The 14,838-nt window shown below is 39.7% G+C and overlaps 3 protein-coding genes across 4 annotated transcripts in view; 2 read left to right on the top strand and 1 right to left on the bottom strand.

The window, feature by feature from the left end:
- The window catches only part of LOC105922291 (protein mono-ADP-ribosyltransferase PARP14), a 33,585-nt gene extending 20,575 nt beyond the window's left edge, over positions 1 to 13,010 (bottom strand). Inside the window, exons 1-2 of one of the 2 annotated variants that reach the window (XM_036146334.1) lie at positions 12,993 to 13,010; positions 12,797 to 12,916 (exon numbers count right to left, since the gene is read on the bottom strand). The gene's annotated coding sequence lies outside the window, so the exon portion shown is untranslated. Of the gene's footprint in view, positions 1 to 12,796; positions 12,917 to 12,992 lie in introns of those variants that run through there. The other variant, XM_036146330.1, reaches the window with a different exon arrangement.
- On the top strand, positions 3,752 to 5,011 carry LOC105922290 (C-X-C motif chemokine 11-1). The gene is made up of 4 exons (XM_012858174.3): positions 3,752 to 4,017; positions 4,146 to 4,257; positions 4,335 to 4,421; positions 4,655 to 5,011. Exons 1-4 carry the CDS (start codon positions 3,957 to 3,959, stop codon positions 4,740 to 4,742), a joined length of 348 nt encoding a protein of 115 aa, XP_012713628.2. The 5' UTR covers positions 3,752 to 3,956; the 3' UTR covers positions 4,743 to 5,011.
- On the top strand, positions 13,004 to 14,509 carry LOC105922289 (C-X-C motif chemokine 9). Its single transcript, XM_012858173.3, has 4 exons — positions 13,004 to 13,189; positions 13,307 to 13,415; positions 13,505 to 13,585; positions 14,023 to 14,509. The coding sequence occupies exons 1-4, from the start codon at positions 13,129 to 13,131 to the stop codon at positions 14,093 to 14,095; spliced, it is 324 nt and encodes a 107-aa protein (XP_012713627.2). The 5' UTR covers positions 13,004 to 13,128; the 3' UTR covers positions 14,096 to 14,509.
- The last annotated feature ends 329 nt before the right edge of the window (positions 14,510 to 14,838 follow it).

Genomic DNA, 14,838 nt, shown 5'->3' with positions numbered 1-14,838 from the left:
AAAAACACAGTAAAATTAAATAGGGGTCTCACCATTCCAGACAACAGCCAGGCAGAACGTACCTGCGTTGTAGTCTTTTGCTGTTGTTGTGTCACAAAGGCCTCTATCTCACATCATAATACACAGCATGTAGTAATAATATCATCCTTGTCATTTCAGAATTATGGAGATGAAAAACATAATGTGACAAACCTTTTAGACCAATGTCTACTATGATCAAGCTAATAATAAAACAAAGGTATGTCAGAGGCTATTGTATGACCTACTGTTGGCGCATTTGATCCAGAGTTAATGCTTTATATTTATTTTAAAAATCTTTCTTACAATTCCGCGACCCCATGAGGGATTAAGCGGGCAAGAAAATGGATGGATGGATAGATGTCTTATAATTATTACTCAACTACATAATTTAGTAAATTTACTAGAGACAAAAAAAAAACTCTCCAGGAGTGCCATGTTGCAGAAAAGTTTCCAATTATTAAAAGATACAGAGTCAAATGAGTCAGTACCACACACACACACACACTGGTGAAACAGTTTATATTTAACTTAATCGCCAAACTCATCCAGCCAAAAAATTTCACAGTTGATATCTGTCATGTGCAGATATCCCCCACTAACTGAGTAAATGCTTTATAGTGACTTTTAAGCTGCAGAAAACAGATCCAGTCTGGCCGGCAGCACGCAGCAGCAGTGGGGCTGGTCTCCCATGCCAGGCTCGCCTGTCAGAGCTAAATTAAAATTGGCTCATAATTCTGATGAACTGACGGCAGAGATGAGGTTTGAAGGTGTACCTTCTCGCCTGAAAACATCTTTAAACAACCTGTTGTGATAAATTAAGGTTAGAAAATTGATAGGTTTGTGAACTCCTCTTCTCCTTGCTGCTCCTTACATCACGAGAGTTTTTCCTGCTATGTGTTTTTTTTTAATGCTCAAAGCACTATTTCTTTACATTTAGTCCCCCCCCCCCCCCCAAGATGGCTTAAAAAGTAGACCTATGGCCCTAAAAAAGACACAATCATCAAAATAAGTGTATCTATTATCTCCCCCTCAAAATCACGGATTAGGTACTCCTTATTGCATAGTAATGTCCTTGTGTTCCCCTTTTTGACGATTTCTTAAGAAAGAGGAAACTGTGATTCCCCATAAATGACTAAAATGTTTAGTTTTAGCTATCTTGCTGTCCTGCTTCTTGCTTTTCACACCAGATAAAGCTAAGCTCATTATTCCAGAGAAGAGGTTGGGAGTGACAGCGTTAGCAAATAGCAACGTTAGCAAATAAATATGTTTGTTTTTTTTTTAGTTTTCAGTAGTGGAGTAATCTAATTACTTTTCTCATTTTGGGAACGCTGTTTCGTGGTTACTTACACTACAACTCGACTCAATTAAAGCAACCTTTCCAGGAGCAAATTCTCTGCTGTGAGTGAGTTTTTTCCTGGGCTGGGGGAAAAGGGACCCTGCAGAGGGTGTGTGTGTGTGTGTGGGGGGGGGGGGGGGGGTGGAGGAAGGAGAGGAGGTGATGTAGAGGCCTTTATGATGCAAATTAAAAGACAGCATAGAAAGATGAAAATTTAGCCACTATTTTATGTTCACTCAAGTCAAAGGCAAAATTGTGCAGCATGTATAGATAAATAAGTAAATAGGGAGTTAGTGGTTAGTATGGATGGTTGTTTGGGTTTTTAATGTGTGGTCAGAAGTAGGCCAAAGCTGATACTTTTTGGTTGTTGTTTCTTTTAAGTCAGGTTTACAACTGGGTTGCACTTTACTTCTTCAGTGGCAGCCTGTGCAGTTTTTTTATTTATTTATTTTTTTCATTTGGCCTGGTTTTCTTTGACACTGAAACTATTGTGGAAATCCTGCGTGCAGCACCTCTGTTATTACAGCGGCTAAATCACTGTGTCAAGACCAGCTCATTAAATATAGGCTTCCGGACATTTTATTCCTAATTTTGTAACTTAACCAGGAAATGCGCCCTGCGAGCCGAAGGAGTCCCACAGCATGCTGGCAGCAGGGTTGCTGAGTTCTGTCGTCGTCCAGTTCTGCTAGGACGGCTCGTTAAGTCCAAACACACGTATGTTTTCTGTAGTTGGGTCGGATCGAACCTGTTTCTGATTCACACTAGTAGCAAACCGCACCAGAGTCCGTTTGGTAGAGGACCGAGATCGCCTCAAAAAGTGGGTGTTGGTCCGGTTGCCTGGTCCCGAACCCGGGGTCGTTTGGGTGCATTCACACCTGCACAACAGGCAGGTGTGAATGCACCCAGAATTCAGCTGTCTTCTGGTATTTCTACTCGCATTATAGAGCTGCAGGCTTGGCCTCCTTGCACATTAACTACCGTTTCCAGTCAGCTGTTGTCAGGTGCTTACTGTGAGGCTTAAAATAATGAAGTTGTTGTTTTACGTTCACCCCCATGACGAGAAATGGATCAACGATCTCTCTCACTCTCTGAGTCACTAAACAGATCTGCTATCTAGCCTGTTCGACCTGTTCTTACTGGGGGAAAAACATACACGTCATACAATGTCTAAATACAGTAGTATTTAGACATTTCCAGCTGAATCAGATTGCAGCACGCTCTCACCCACAGAAAGCTGCTAGAGTTCACATCACAAAACTGTTATCTTCATGCAAACAAATATTCCCATTACAGTCTTTGTTATCATTGAGTCTGGCTTCCTAATGTATTCTTCCAGTGAAAAAGTAAATGTTATTGAAAAGTTCATTTATTTCACTAAATCAATACACTAAGTGAAACACATTATATAGTTGAATTATAAACCAATGTTTTCAAGCTTTTATTTCTGTTGATGTCATGATTTTCCACTTTGTCTGAGGAAAACAAGACATTTAAGATTAGAGCAATACATCAGACAAAATAATAAAAAAAAACATTTTTAATACAGAAATATGGGCTTAGTAAAAAAGTGGGTTCAATACATTTTTAAAGGAGGTACTTTTCAATCAGACAAACAAACCTCATTTGATTGCATGATCTAATTTATTTAATATGGTGTGTTCGCAGAGGTGGGGAATCCGGCTTCAGGAAAGTAAAAACCCTGTCTGGTTTTCCTTCATCCTGTTCACTTAATCAGGTGAGTTTAGTCCCTGTCTATGCTGTGGAGTTGGAAATAAAAATGGTTGGAACTAATCTCTGGACCGGCTTTTTACTTTCTGAACCTAGTGATTTCTAATCCCGGTAACCACTCAAAGTGCTTTCACAGTACGTATCATCGTAGGCAACTTTGCAGAACAAGTTACATAAACAATAATATAGAATATGCAGCCGAAATCCAGTTAATTTTTACCCCATTCATTCCAGTGTCATATGACCGTGTAGTCAGATTCGGATCTATTTACATACAGACTAGATGAGGACCTGTAAAATACATTTACGTGGACGTGCAGCCAACAAATCTGGGGCAGCTGTTTAATGCCATCACTTCAATATTGACCACCATCTTTAGGGATATTTCATTTTTGAGTCATTTTTAAGGGTAAAAGAGGGAACCTTGTTTTGGGAATGATGGTTGGCACTCGGCCAGACGCCTGGAGTTAACGTGGTTATCACTGTTAGGATTTACTGACATAATTGGATCAATATGAACAGCCGGTCCAGCTCCACAGAGGCCGGTGTTTCTGTGTCACCATGAGGTTGCACAGGGTGCAGGGAGTTAGCACAGGAAGTCTGTGAAAGAAAGCCAGGAAGCCCTTATGATTCAGAGGAGTGCCGATACATTAAAGTAGGGGTAACGAAAGTGGAAGAGCAGGAACTTCTTTTTTTTCCAATTCTTGAGAAGACATCTGTTTTGCAACTGTTTGTGTATAAAAGGTGGAGCTCATGGCGCTCCACAGTCAGACAGGGACACCCACAGAGAAGAGAGATCCCTCAGACTGAGGAGGAGAGAATCTAGGGGGGAAAAAATTTACTTTGCTCATTTTTACCATTTGACACAAACATGAACTCAGCGATCCAGTGCATCGTTCTTCTGGCCTGCATCACCGTCTGCACCTCAGCAAGTAAGTATGCGCTACTAAGGTTTTCTCCAATTAATCCTTTCACGAGAATAAGAGACATGGCCAAAACGTTTTGTTTCATTGGGTATACACTATGTTTTTAATCTAAACTTTCGTATTTGTTTCTACAGTTATTGAGAGGTGCCAGTGTCCACAGACAACCGATAAACCTGTAAAATCCTCTCTTATCCATGATGTGAAGATATATGAACCTCGTCCCTACTGCAGCAGCCTGGAAGTGATGTAAGTACCTGCAGAGCAAAAAGACCAAAAAGACCAAAGTCAAGACTGAGGAGTTAATTATTATTCTTTTATCGCAGAGTTATACTGAAAAACAAAAGTCAGGTCTGTCTTAACCCTGAGTCGAAATTCACCAAAGCACTACTGGACCACATGAAAAAACAAAAGTAAGTGAAAATTTATCCTTTTAATGTTTGTCACTTCAGCTGACCATAAAAGACTGAATAGTTAATCAGTGGCAGCTGGAGCAGGTGTAGAGCACCGATCGGTCAGCAGGGATCGCGTCACCACAACATCTAACGCAGCAATATATGTCCTGCTTTTGTTGCTAATTCTTTTTAAAGAAATGTTAACAGCGATTGGTTCAAAAATGTTTACCTGTGGTCCGTTTTCTTCACAGGAAGGCAGCACGGCAAGCAAAACTCTCAACAACAACAACAACAACCACTGCAGCCACCACCACATCAGCAGCAACAAATCACCTGTGAATTTATGCTTTGTGTGGTATTTAAACAAGATGAACCCATGTGGTTGGATGATGCTATTTATAAGTGAAGCTGTGTGGTTAACACATCATCCTGTTTATATATTTTAAAGGCTGTAAATTAATTTTTATGCTCTTGTTTATATGTGTGTGTTTGTGTGTGTGCATGTGGATCCACTGCCTTTTTGTCTTTTACTGCACTATATATTACTACTGCTTGTTGTTGATAGCTAAGTAACAATAAATGCTAATATAAGTAAACACTGAGTGTTTAAGTGGTTTCTTTTTTTTTAAGAATCCTTTTAATTATTTTCTCTTGCATATAACAGAACAAAAACAAACAACCCTCATTCCCACCCACCACCCTGCAGCACCAGTACACACACATCAGTATATTGAGTACAAAAAAAATAGGGGGGGAAGCACAATTTTCACTGTTACAGAGTCATCACAAAATTCAAAATTACTATGCCAGTATATTGGGGGGGGGGGGGGGAAAAAAGAAAGAAAATTACAAATTATAGAGTCATAACTTTTGAAGTTAATGTCTTTAATAGTCTGGAGAGCTGGTTGCCAAATGGTAATATATTTTTGTGTATTTCCAGACAAAGAATAACGTATTTGTTCAAGTGTCAGATGTTTAAATGTAAGCGGAGACTTGTCCTTCCACTTTGTCATTATTGGCCATCTGGCCAAAGAGTTCCTACTGCTATCATTGTTTTTACCAGCAGCGTTTAATCCCAATCTAGGTGACGTAACCCCAAAGATAATAGTTTTACAGAATGGCTCAATAAGAGTTTTCAATACCTTTGGAAACGAAAGTGGAAAATTGATCTCCAAAACTCACCCAACTTTGGACATCTGTGATAAACTACCTGATTCTGTGTCGCAGCGGCCAAAAAAGGTCATCAACGTTAGGCTGTATATGAGCAAGTTTAACCTTAAACCAGTGTAAAGGATGGACTACTTGAATTTGAAAACCTCTGTGACTTTGACAAATTAAGGAGGAATGTATCCCGTCGAGAGCATTCTGCCACACCTCCCCTCTCATTTCGATTTTAGGATATTTACATGTTTTAGATCAACTGAACTAAGTAATGAATACATTTTTCCAATAATCTGTTTTGACCAGGGGTGTTTTTTAAAAAATTGCATCAAACAGTGACTCTGTCGGAAGTAACAGAAAACCCCTGTTCTGGAATGAAATTAAGCTGCGAAGTTGGAGATATCGAACAAAAAAGTGACCCAGGAATACCAAACTGTGTGACCAAGTGTTCAAATGTCACAAAGGTACCATTTGAGGTCCTAAACCAGGCTCACCCCGTGGTTGGCCCTGATTTTAAAGGCATCATCTGTTACAGAGGGCCTGAACATGTTGTTTATAACCATCAGAGCTTCTTTTAACAGATCAGTCAGAAGTTTGAAGGTTTTCTTTCTGATGTCAGAGAAGGATTTCCTAGTAGTCTGAGTCTATTCACCCCTTTGGCAGCATGTACCTCCATGCCATTTTGTACCTATTTTCTAATGGTAGTTACGTCTTCTGATAAATTATGGAGACAGAATAAATGTATACCATAATTTCGCTGTATGATGTTTTCTGAAGACTTTGTGTCAAAGCAGTTTTCCACGGATCGTGGTTCTGATGCCTCTTTGGGTCTGTCAACCTTTTTTGATTCGTAAGAAACCTGATAAAGTCAAAATCAAACCAAAATAACTATCCCGATGGTGATATTTATTGCAATCCTGTAACCAAATTACTTTGCAGTAAACTAGATTATAGAAAAGTATTTTTTTTTCAGATGCTAAGCAGGTTCAAAGCATTGCTATGCAAACAAGGATGCATACGCTGTTGTGCTATTACGCAGTTATTTAATGTTTAATAAATAACCCTCTGTCTGTTAGCTATTTTCCAGTGAAAATCAGCTCTAGAGCTGATACCAGGACAATACATCAAAGGGATTATTTGTGCACTGGCGATCTTTTAACAGCAAACTCTGCACACATATAGAATGAATGAGTGACAACTTCTCTTCAAGTTAAAGAATTTATTAACAGAAATAAAATGAGCATCCTGAGAACATCACTATAGAATGCTGTATATCTGAATTAAGAGATTCGGAATAACTTGTTCCTGACAAGCATTTACATGCACGTTAATGGGATTATCAATTGGCATAAACCACCCCTCTGATTAGGATTACAATTTCAATCTGATTGATCTTAATCTGATCCCAACATTCCAATTGGTGAGTTTACATGACACATTTTTATTCTAATCGGCCGTTTTTTCTGGTTACTTTAGTCCATGTAAACGTAGCTACTGATCCAGAGCACTAAGTCCACCTCTGAGTAGTTCAAAGAAAACAAACTAAGGTTTTGGTCAAAGTCTGGACTTTTATTTGAGATGCTTGATCTTAAACAGACTGTTCACGCTTAAAAAAATCCAACAATGCAGCAGAACTGAAATAATCTCGCAAGGAAGAGTGGGCCACGAATTCTTTGGACGCGGTAGTTCCTGCCAAGGATGGCACTTCTAGTTTTTATGTTTAGGAAACAATTACTTTTTCTCATAGGTTACAGATAATGCTGAACAGTTTTTTCCCTGGAACGAATAAAATCGTTACTTGAAAACTGTGCTATGTAGTTAGTTACGTTATCTTTTTCGGATATTAAAAAAATGTTTGACGACCTGAAAAAAGGCTCAAAAACAAGCAAAAACAGAGGAAGAATATAAGGAGGCAATTCTTTTTTTGCTGGTATCATATTTGTGAAGGCCCACAATAACAGAGTGAAGAGAATACAGCAATGATATCAGATTATTATTTTTTTTTGCCTTCACGCTCCAGAGGATTTTGTTCACTGTCTGGTTCGCGTTTGCACAGCTTCTCTTGAAGTTCAGATGTGCTTGTTGGCTTCGAGTAAAATGGGACTTCTGCGACTTCCTGTAAAGCAGCAGAAGTTTCTCTCATGAAGGACGTAACCATATACAGTTAAGATCACCTCAACAGACATGACACAACAGACGTGTTGACTCAAACTGGAAACAAAACCCCACTTTAATCAACATTACAGATAAAACCTGTTTACTCAGGAAAAATGACAAGAGGATTTAAAAGGTCTGCAGACAGGGAAGTTCAGCTTATCTGCCGATGGCAAGAAGCGTGAATCAGCTTGATGTTTATTTTTTTTTTTTTCAAACAAAGTTTTTTGATTTTCTATTCCAGGTTAGGACTTTGCAGTAGAGGTATCCCAGAAACCCTGGGGAGGATGGTCGAAGGGAGGACGTGCAGAAAGGTAACAGAAGGGGCGAAATGTTTACAACCGAGTCCAGTAGAGACCCTGAAGTTGTGTTCACATTGAGTATGAATGTGGCAGGCCAAAAGGACAGATTTACATGATATGCCTAAGCACAGGTGCCACATCAGAGCGACATGACGCAAAGTGATCGGCAGAGACAAGCTGATAGTGGCGGTCTGCGGTCTGAGTTGTATGACTCAACCAATTATTACTACCAAGACAAGTCCAGAAAGGACCAGCCTGGAGAAGAGGGAGTGAAGAGACTGGAGTGAAAGCTTCACTAGATAGCACCATTGTACTGCTGTATTTCTGGCTTGTCTCTGACTCTGAAGATCAGTCACAAGCATGGATTTTGTTTTTTGTTTTTTTCACTATGAGAAAATGACAAAGAAGAAGTGGCAGATCGTGACCTAACCACAGGTCCAAATGTGAGAAACAAATTTAACACATTTGTCAGAGGATATTCTTGCACGAGAAACTGATGAATAAAAAGGTGACCCGGTTCAGTTTTAAACCATTTTAAATCTTAAAATGTTGAAATATGAACATTGAATAAATTTGTAGTCAGGGTTCTGGTTCAGTGGGAACTGAACTTTATTATTATTGCTATTATTGTGATTATTTCATTTATACAGGTAGTCTCATTGAGACATTTTTAAACCCGTGCACTACAACAAAACAAGACATGCCCGAATCCAAACTAGTTCTTGTGAAGGATTACGCTTTAGAACATTGTTCCCTGGCCTCTGCAGTTAGAAAAATGTGTGGGTGGAAACGAATCCTGCGTGTTTTGGATTTCAGGGGGACTGATGTCAAACTGATGGAACATATTTCTCACGTGAAGCACTGCTATTATCTTGAGTCCATTTAAGAGATTGGGTAATAGAATATTAATTGTTCAGTAGAAAAGCATTGTAGTGGCCGGGAACCTCTAGAGCACGCAACTGATGAATCCAACTATGTTTTCACAGCTCATCAGTGGCTGGACTTAATAGCTGCTTAAATTTGCTCTATCTCCATTTTAGAAATATGTTGTCTCTTTTGGGATTCTACCTAAACAAGAACTTATTGGAAACAATCTTTTGACGTCACATGTTTTTGAACGAATAGTCCACCACCTTAGTGTGTAATAATTGGTGCTTGAATCAAATATGTTTTATGGTCCATGATTCCCTTGATGGTGCAGAAAGATTCCCTGCTCTTCCCACATCATTGCTGCTACAATTGAGGGAAACAATGCTTTACAGAAGGATGGGTAATATTCCCAATTTGATGGTCTAATCTAACTTCTATGATGGCAATATGGAGATCGTAAATGATAAATGGCCTACACTTGTATGACGCTTTATCAAGTCTGACAATCCCACAGCACTTTAATCTACATTCAGTCATTCACACGCTGTTGGTGGCAAAACGGCCGAAGTGATGGTTAGGGCAGGGGTTCAAACTAACATCCCACCGGTTACAGAGCAAAGTGGCACAGGGGTCAGGAATTTACTAAGTATTTCTAAGTGCTTCCCAGCTGTGGCAGGTTGCAACACATTCTCATTCACAGAAAAATTCACATAACCGTCATCCTGGCTATGATTATCAGTCTCATTGTCTTCTGTGCCGCTGATGAGTAAACTATTGGCACGCTCCAATATCCCTGAGGTGGTCCGTCGCACTAAGCTAAGCATATAAAAACATGTCAGCTGAGTACGGCTACAAAATCTCTTGGAAACCTGGAACAGATCCAGCTCTCTGATTCATTTTCGGACAGGCCTGAAGACATGGCCTACAGATACAACGCAACCATACCATGGTGAGCTGCCATGCCGCCAAGAGGTGGCACCGTTGTGTGTGTCGTGCCTATGGATTGCTGCTGTAGTTATGTCAAAAAAGTTTTATAAACTATTTTCTCATCAAAAGAAGCTGGGGAGAATAGCAAATGCTGGCATTGCTCTGATACCTGCAGTTTAAATGTATTTATCCCAGAGTGTCCTCTATTTAGCTCTATCCATCCTATCAACTCAGACCAGCTTCCCTTTCCCACTCCATGATGCTGCCACCGCCATGTTTCACTGTAGGGATGTTGTGTTCAGGCTGATGTGAAGTTTTGCTTTGCTACCACACATTTCCAAAAGGTTTCCAAAAAGGTTTGCACGCATTAAAACGGGGACAAAGTGATTAGTGTGTGCAAAGTTGATTGTCAAACCAGGAGCAAAGCAGTATGTGTCTGTAAACTGAGCAGAACTGTGAGAACCAACATGTTTAGGTAAGTGCCTTCCTGAATGTGCAGATCAGAAAACCATGCAAATTTATTGGAGGGGTTATGGGAATGTAAATACGTAATACTCACAAAGCGATTTTCAAATGTTGAAACACAGTTGTTGCAGTTTTCGCCTCTATATTTATAACCTCTGAAAGTCAGGTGCAAACTCGAATGCAAAAATGCCTGCGGCGCTTGTGGTTAGAAAAAAAGGCACTGGTATAATAACAGAAGGAGGACAGAGTCCCTCCGCATGTGAGCATATTTGGGCTGTCTGAATAACAGAATAATTTTTGTGGGGGAAAAGTACTGCTGCCTGGGAGAGTTGCAGCGTTGCGCGGGGTTGGGGGCAGGGGAGAGATGCAATATTAATCTTCATGCACTTAAACCAAAAACCAAACCCGATCCTAGACATTGTGGCATGCTTGTAAACAAACAAAGCTGAATATTAACCGGCTCCAAGGAACAGCCTGTAGGCTGTAAACACTGTTTTACCCAGCTGGATGCAGCCATTGGAGTCGCTCTGAGAGGATGGAAGAGGGGAGGGGGAAGAGTGGACACTGTGCAGGTCTCATGGTTCACACACACGCACGTGTGTTATTCTGGGATGTGTGGTCGTTGTAGAGCACGGGTCCACAAGTTATCCACAACTCGCTCCCTTATTGTTCCAATACGGTCTCTAAAACTTCCTTCCTTTGTGTTCTCTACCCACTTATCCATGCAGGGATCGAGAGGAGCTGGTGCCTATTGCCAGCGGTCAATGGGGGACAAAACGGGAGAAACCGTGAACAGACCTATTTATGGTGTTATTTCCTTTTAACTAGTTATTATAATTACCTCCAATGACTGGAAGGAAGTTTCAGTCAACAGGAGCTTGAGAAGCTCTGCTCAGCTGTCTCATTTGACAAGACCACCGTCACTGATACACCAACATGTAATGCTATTGTTCTGAGGCAGGGAGGTATAGGCAGAACCAGACTTCATCAGATGCAAAAAGGCAGTGACAAACTTAAACCAATGATGAAGGCAGGAGCTAACTTGAATATTTGATGCAGATTGAACCAAACACGATCATGAACTGAGCACAAGTAGCGGGGTGATGCAGACTCGACCCGAAGTAGCAAATATTTCCCAGTAATACAGAGCGCAGGACAAAAAGTTCACGATTAACCAGGCGGAGCACATGAGCACCAGTAAAACAGACTAGAGCAGGCTGGGCTGTAAACCCTAGCGACAGTCTTTAATGCATTTAGTTAATAAACTAGATAACTTTTAAAGACTTGGCTTTCTTTATGTACTGTAGTACAAACATTACAATCAGGTGCAGAGTGGTGGCTGGTAGGTTGCTGAGCTTATTGGATGATGACGGGTGGCTGTGGAACCAAATTAGTCCACAAAAGTCCAAACCTAAATAAACAAAAACCTAAATCAAGACACAAACCTGTAGAATAAGGATAAACAGGGATAGATATGATTTGACAGCTGCAATATTTTCTCATTAAAGAGAGGCGTAAAAGTTTTTTTTTCCTGTTTTTCAAAATGTCTGCTGACAAAGCAACCTTTTTTCTTTATTTAAAAAGATAATGAATATTGTCTACAAGACAAAGTTTATCAGCTGAAATTCTCCATTCATTAAAAACAGAGGATTTGAACTTCCTCTCTTTGACAGCATCTCCCTGTCATATCTACTGTCAGCAATAGACACAGTTTCCTCATTTAAATGGGTCAGACCAAATCTGTTTTGTACTTCTTATCCACTGTGGATATCTTTTAAGATCAGGTGCAACTCGCCCACTTTTTGCTCTCACAGTTTTCTTTCTGTCGACACAATTTAGCAGTTCTTATTTGGAATCTGAAAATCAGGCCTATAGTGTTAAAGGTTCAGTTTTGGTCCACTCTGACCTGAGTCCCTTCTTCCACATGTGTCGCTTGCATGGCCTGTTGTAAGCTTTAAACTGCTTTCTTTCAACAATAACTTTCATCTTGCCACTGAAGTCTACATTTGTGGCGTGCTCAACTAAGAGTGGTCCTTTCACCAGATTCTCCAAACTGAGCTATGGTTTATTTTCTACAGTGTAGCTGAGCGGCATGGGCTAATTGGGTAACTTCTCATGATGATTTGTCTCATTGGATTTTATTTAAGGGCATATTTATCCTACTTTTCAGATTTTTGTTTGTAAAAATTTTTTGAAAATCATATATTGTTTTTCTGCCAATTCACAGTCCTGTGTTCCTGTGGGATTTATGAATGCTTTTGAATGAATTCATTGTACATGAACAGATAAAACAAGCAAGAAGCAATTTGAAACCTACATTTAGCAAAAATATTGTAAAGTTTCTGTCCAATTATGATCATATTTTTCATTGTCATGAAAAATCCTCTACTTCATATAACAAAAAAATTAAATCATTCATCCAGGTACAACTGAATGGCCGCAAGCCATGCAAGATCAGTGACAATAGCATTGTTTTCAATCACCACTGTGAAAAGTGAGAGTCATTAGTCTTACCTAACCAGCAGATACAGTGTTTTCATTCCAACACCCATGGCCCAGAAAATGCCTTGAAGGCAGTTGAGTTTCGACACGATTTACACGTTTGTGACGCGCAGGAAGCCGGCTCCTAAAATTCTGTGGAAAAGATACGGGGGCAGCAACAGGAATGAATGAAAGTTGTTTTTTTTGCTCAGTTCCAGAGAAAACTCACCTGCCAAGTGTTCATCTTGTGTATAAAAGGCGAAGCTCATGGTGCTGCACAGTCAGACAGCCTCGGGAGTGAAGAACCCTTCATATCAAAGAGGAACCAAATCCCTGCTAAGTAAACTCTGCTGATCTTCACAAGGATGAATTTTACAATCAAGTGCATCGTCCTTCTGGCCAGCATCACCTTCTGTGCCTCAGCGAGTAAGTGTCCTGTGCAAAGCTTTTCTTCATTCACACAACCTGTATTTATCATGACATATGTTTATATCAATGAGTGCATCCTCTGTTCTTAATGTATGCTGTCATTTTTTCCTCCAGGAATTTTGACCTGCAAATGCATAAAAGCTACCACAAGAGCAAATATCTCGCTCATCGCTGATGTCAGAGAGTATGAACCCAGTCCATACTGCAGCAAACACGAAGTGATGTAAGTACCTGCAAAAAAAAACAAAACGAATTAAGGTTGCAATCACCAGCGATCACTGGTTTATTTCACCTGTTTATCATCACCTGCAGTGTCACCATGAAAGACGACAGCCAGCGATGTCTCGTCCCTAAATCAAACTTCACCAAACAGCTCCTGAAAATATGGAATATGTAAGTGGAAAATAGCCTCTCACATTAGTTCAACACAACAAATGAAGTGGGAGAAGTATAGTTGTTATAGTAGTTGCAGTGCATGAAAGTGTCTGTAGCATGCTCTGCACATCAGGCATGCATGATAGCCAGTGTGCAAAAAAACAAAAAAAAACATCTGAGATGAAACAAAACCGTTCTAAACTGGCAAAACGTCAAATCTTTGAGCTTTTTGAACTGTGTTCTTTGTACTGCAACAGTTGATGCAAAGTTTTTTTATCACCACCTGAAAGAATAAAGTGGGATTAAAATCAGAATTAACTAAAAAAACGTATACACTCCATTATGTGACCTATCTGACTGTGATGATGCCTTGGATTAAATTTGTTTGATATTTTCAAACAGGACTTACTGGTGCGGTTTTTCAAACGTTTGATCCTGATTTGCTTTCTTCACAGGAAAAAGGAAAATGCTGGTGAGATGAAAAACAGCCAGCCAAGAACAACTACTGCAGCAACCAAACCAATATAATCAGCAGCAGTAACATCACAGTAACATGCTAAACATGTTTCGCTGCCTGGATGCGTGCGGGGTCAGAGCTGCTCTGTGTTGTTTTCGTCTGCCCGACAAACGAGCATCAAGAGCAGCTTAGCATTGTCAGAAAGTCTTAGCACACTGTGACTGTAAAAACTGTGAATTATCCGTGCTGTGATATTTGATATTGTATAACTCAATTACTGAATAATTTAAATTCACAGATGTAATTGCTGTATATAGGCAACATGTAATTAGCATTTATTGTTATACATTGAAGGATTTTAATATGTACATAATATTATATGGAATATGTTGTGTATTTTTGTTTTTATATTTATATATTTACACTAATGCTGCTTGCTGTGTGATGTAGTGAAAACATATTTGATATTAAACCACAATTATTAGAACAACAAGAAAGTGTCCTCTTGGCAATTTTTCTTGAACACGAGGTTGCAGCAATTCACAGCGTGCGAGGCTAGAAAGTCGCCCGCAGAGACAAGGGGCAAACTTCAGAGTTGCTTCAAAAATATCAACAAGAACGCTTATCCTGAACTAACGTACCTCAAAACTAAATCTCAAACAACGTGCCTTTCCGCTTTTTGGTGTCAGCTATTTTCAAGAAGCATTACAACAAAACTAACTTCTGGAATCAGAACCGTAATCTTTTCTATAAAAAGAGAGTGGTTCAAGTGCATCACAAGAGAGTTCAGTTCAGGTCATGTATTTATGTATTG

The sequence above is a fragment of the Fundulus heteroclitus genome, chromosome 14 (genome assembly GCF_011125445.2).
Source record: "Fundulus heteroclitus isolate FHET01 chromosome 14, MU-UCD_Fhet_4.1, whole genome shotgun sequence".
Lineage (NCBI taxonomy): Eukaryota > Metazoa > Chordata > Actinopteri > Cyprinodontiformes > Fundulidae > Fundulus > Fundulus heteroclitus.
The sequence above is the reverse complement of the archived record's forward strand: the minus strand, read 5'-3'. Positions and strand labels throughout refer to the sequence as shown.

Excerpts from the sequence above, each read along its gene's own strand:
- LOC105922289 (XM_012858173.3), top strand. The coding sequence starts at position 13,129 with ATGAATTTTACAATCAAGTGCATCGTCCTTCTGGCCAGCATCACCTTC. Across the intron at positions 13,190-13,306 it reads CACCTTCTGTGCCTCAGCGA|GAATTTTGACCTGCAAATGC; the intron begins GTAAGTGTCCTG and ends TTTTTCCTCCAG. Across the intron at positions 13,586-14,022 it reads CTCCTGAAAATATGGAATAT|GAAAAAGGAAAATGCTGGTG; the intron begins GTAAGTGGAAAA and ends CTTTCTTCACAG.
- LOC105922290 (XM_012858174.3), top strand. The coding sequence starts at position 3,957 with ATGAACTCAGCGATCCAGTGCATCGTTCTTCTGGCCTGCATCACCGTC. Across the intron at positions 4,258-4,334 it reads TGCAGCAGCCTGGAAGTGAT|AGTTATACTGAAAAACAAAA; the intron begins GTAAGTACCTGC and ends CTTTTATCGCAG. Across the intron at positions 4,422-4,654 it reads GACCACATGAAAAAACAAAA|GAAGGCAGCACGGCAAGCAA; the intron begins GTAAGTGAAAAT and ends TTTTCTTCACAG.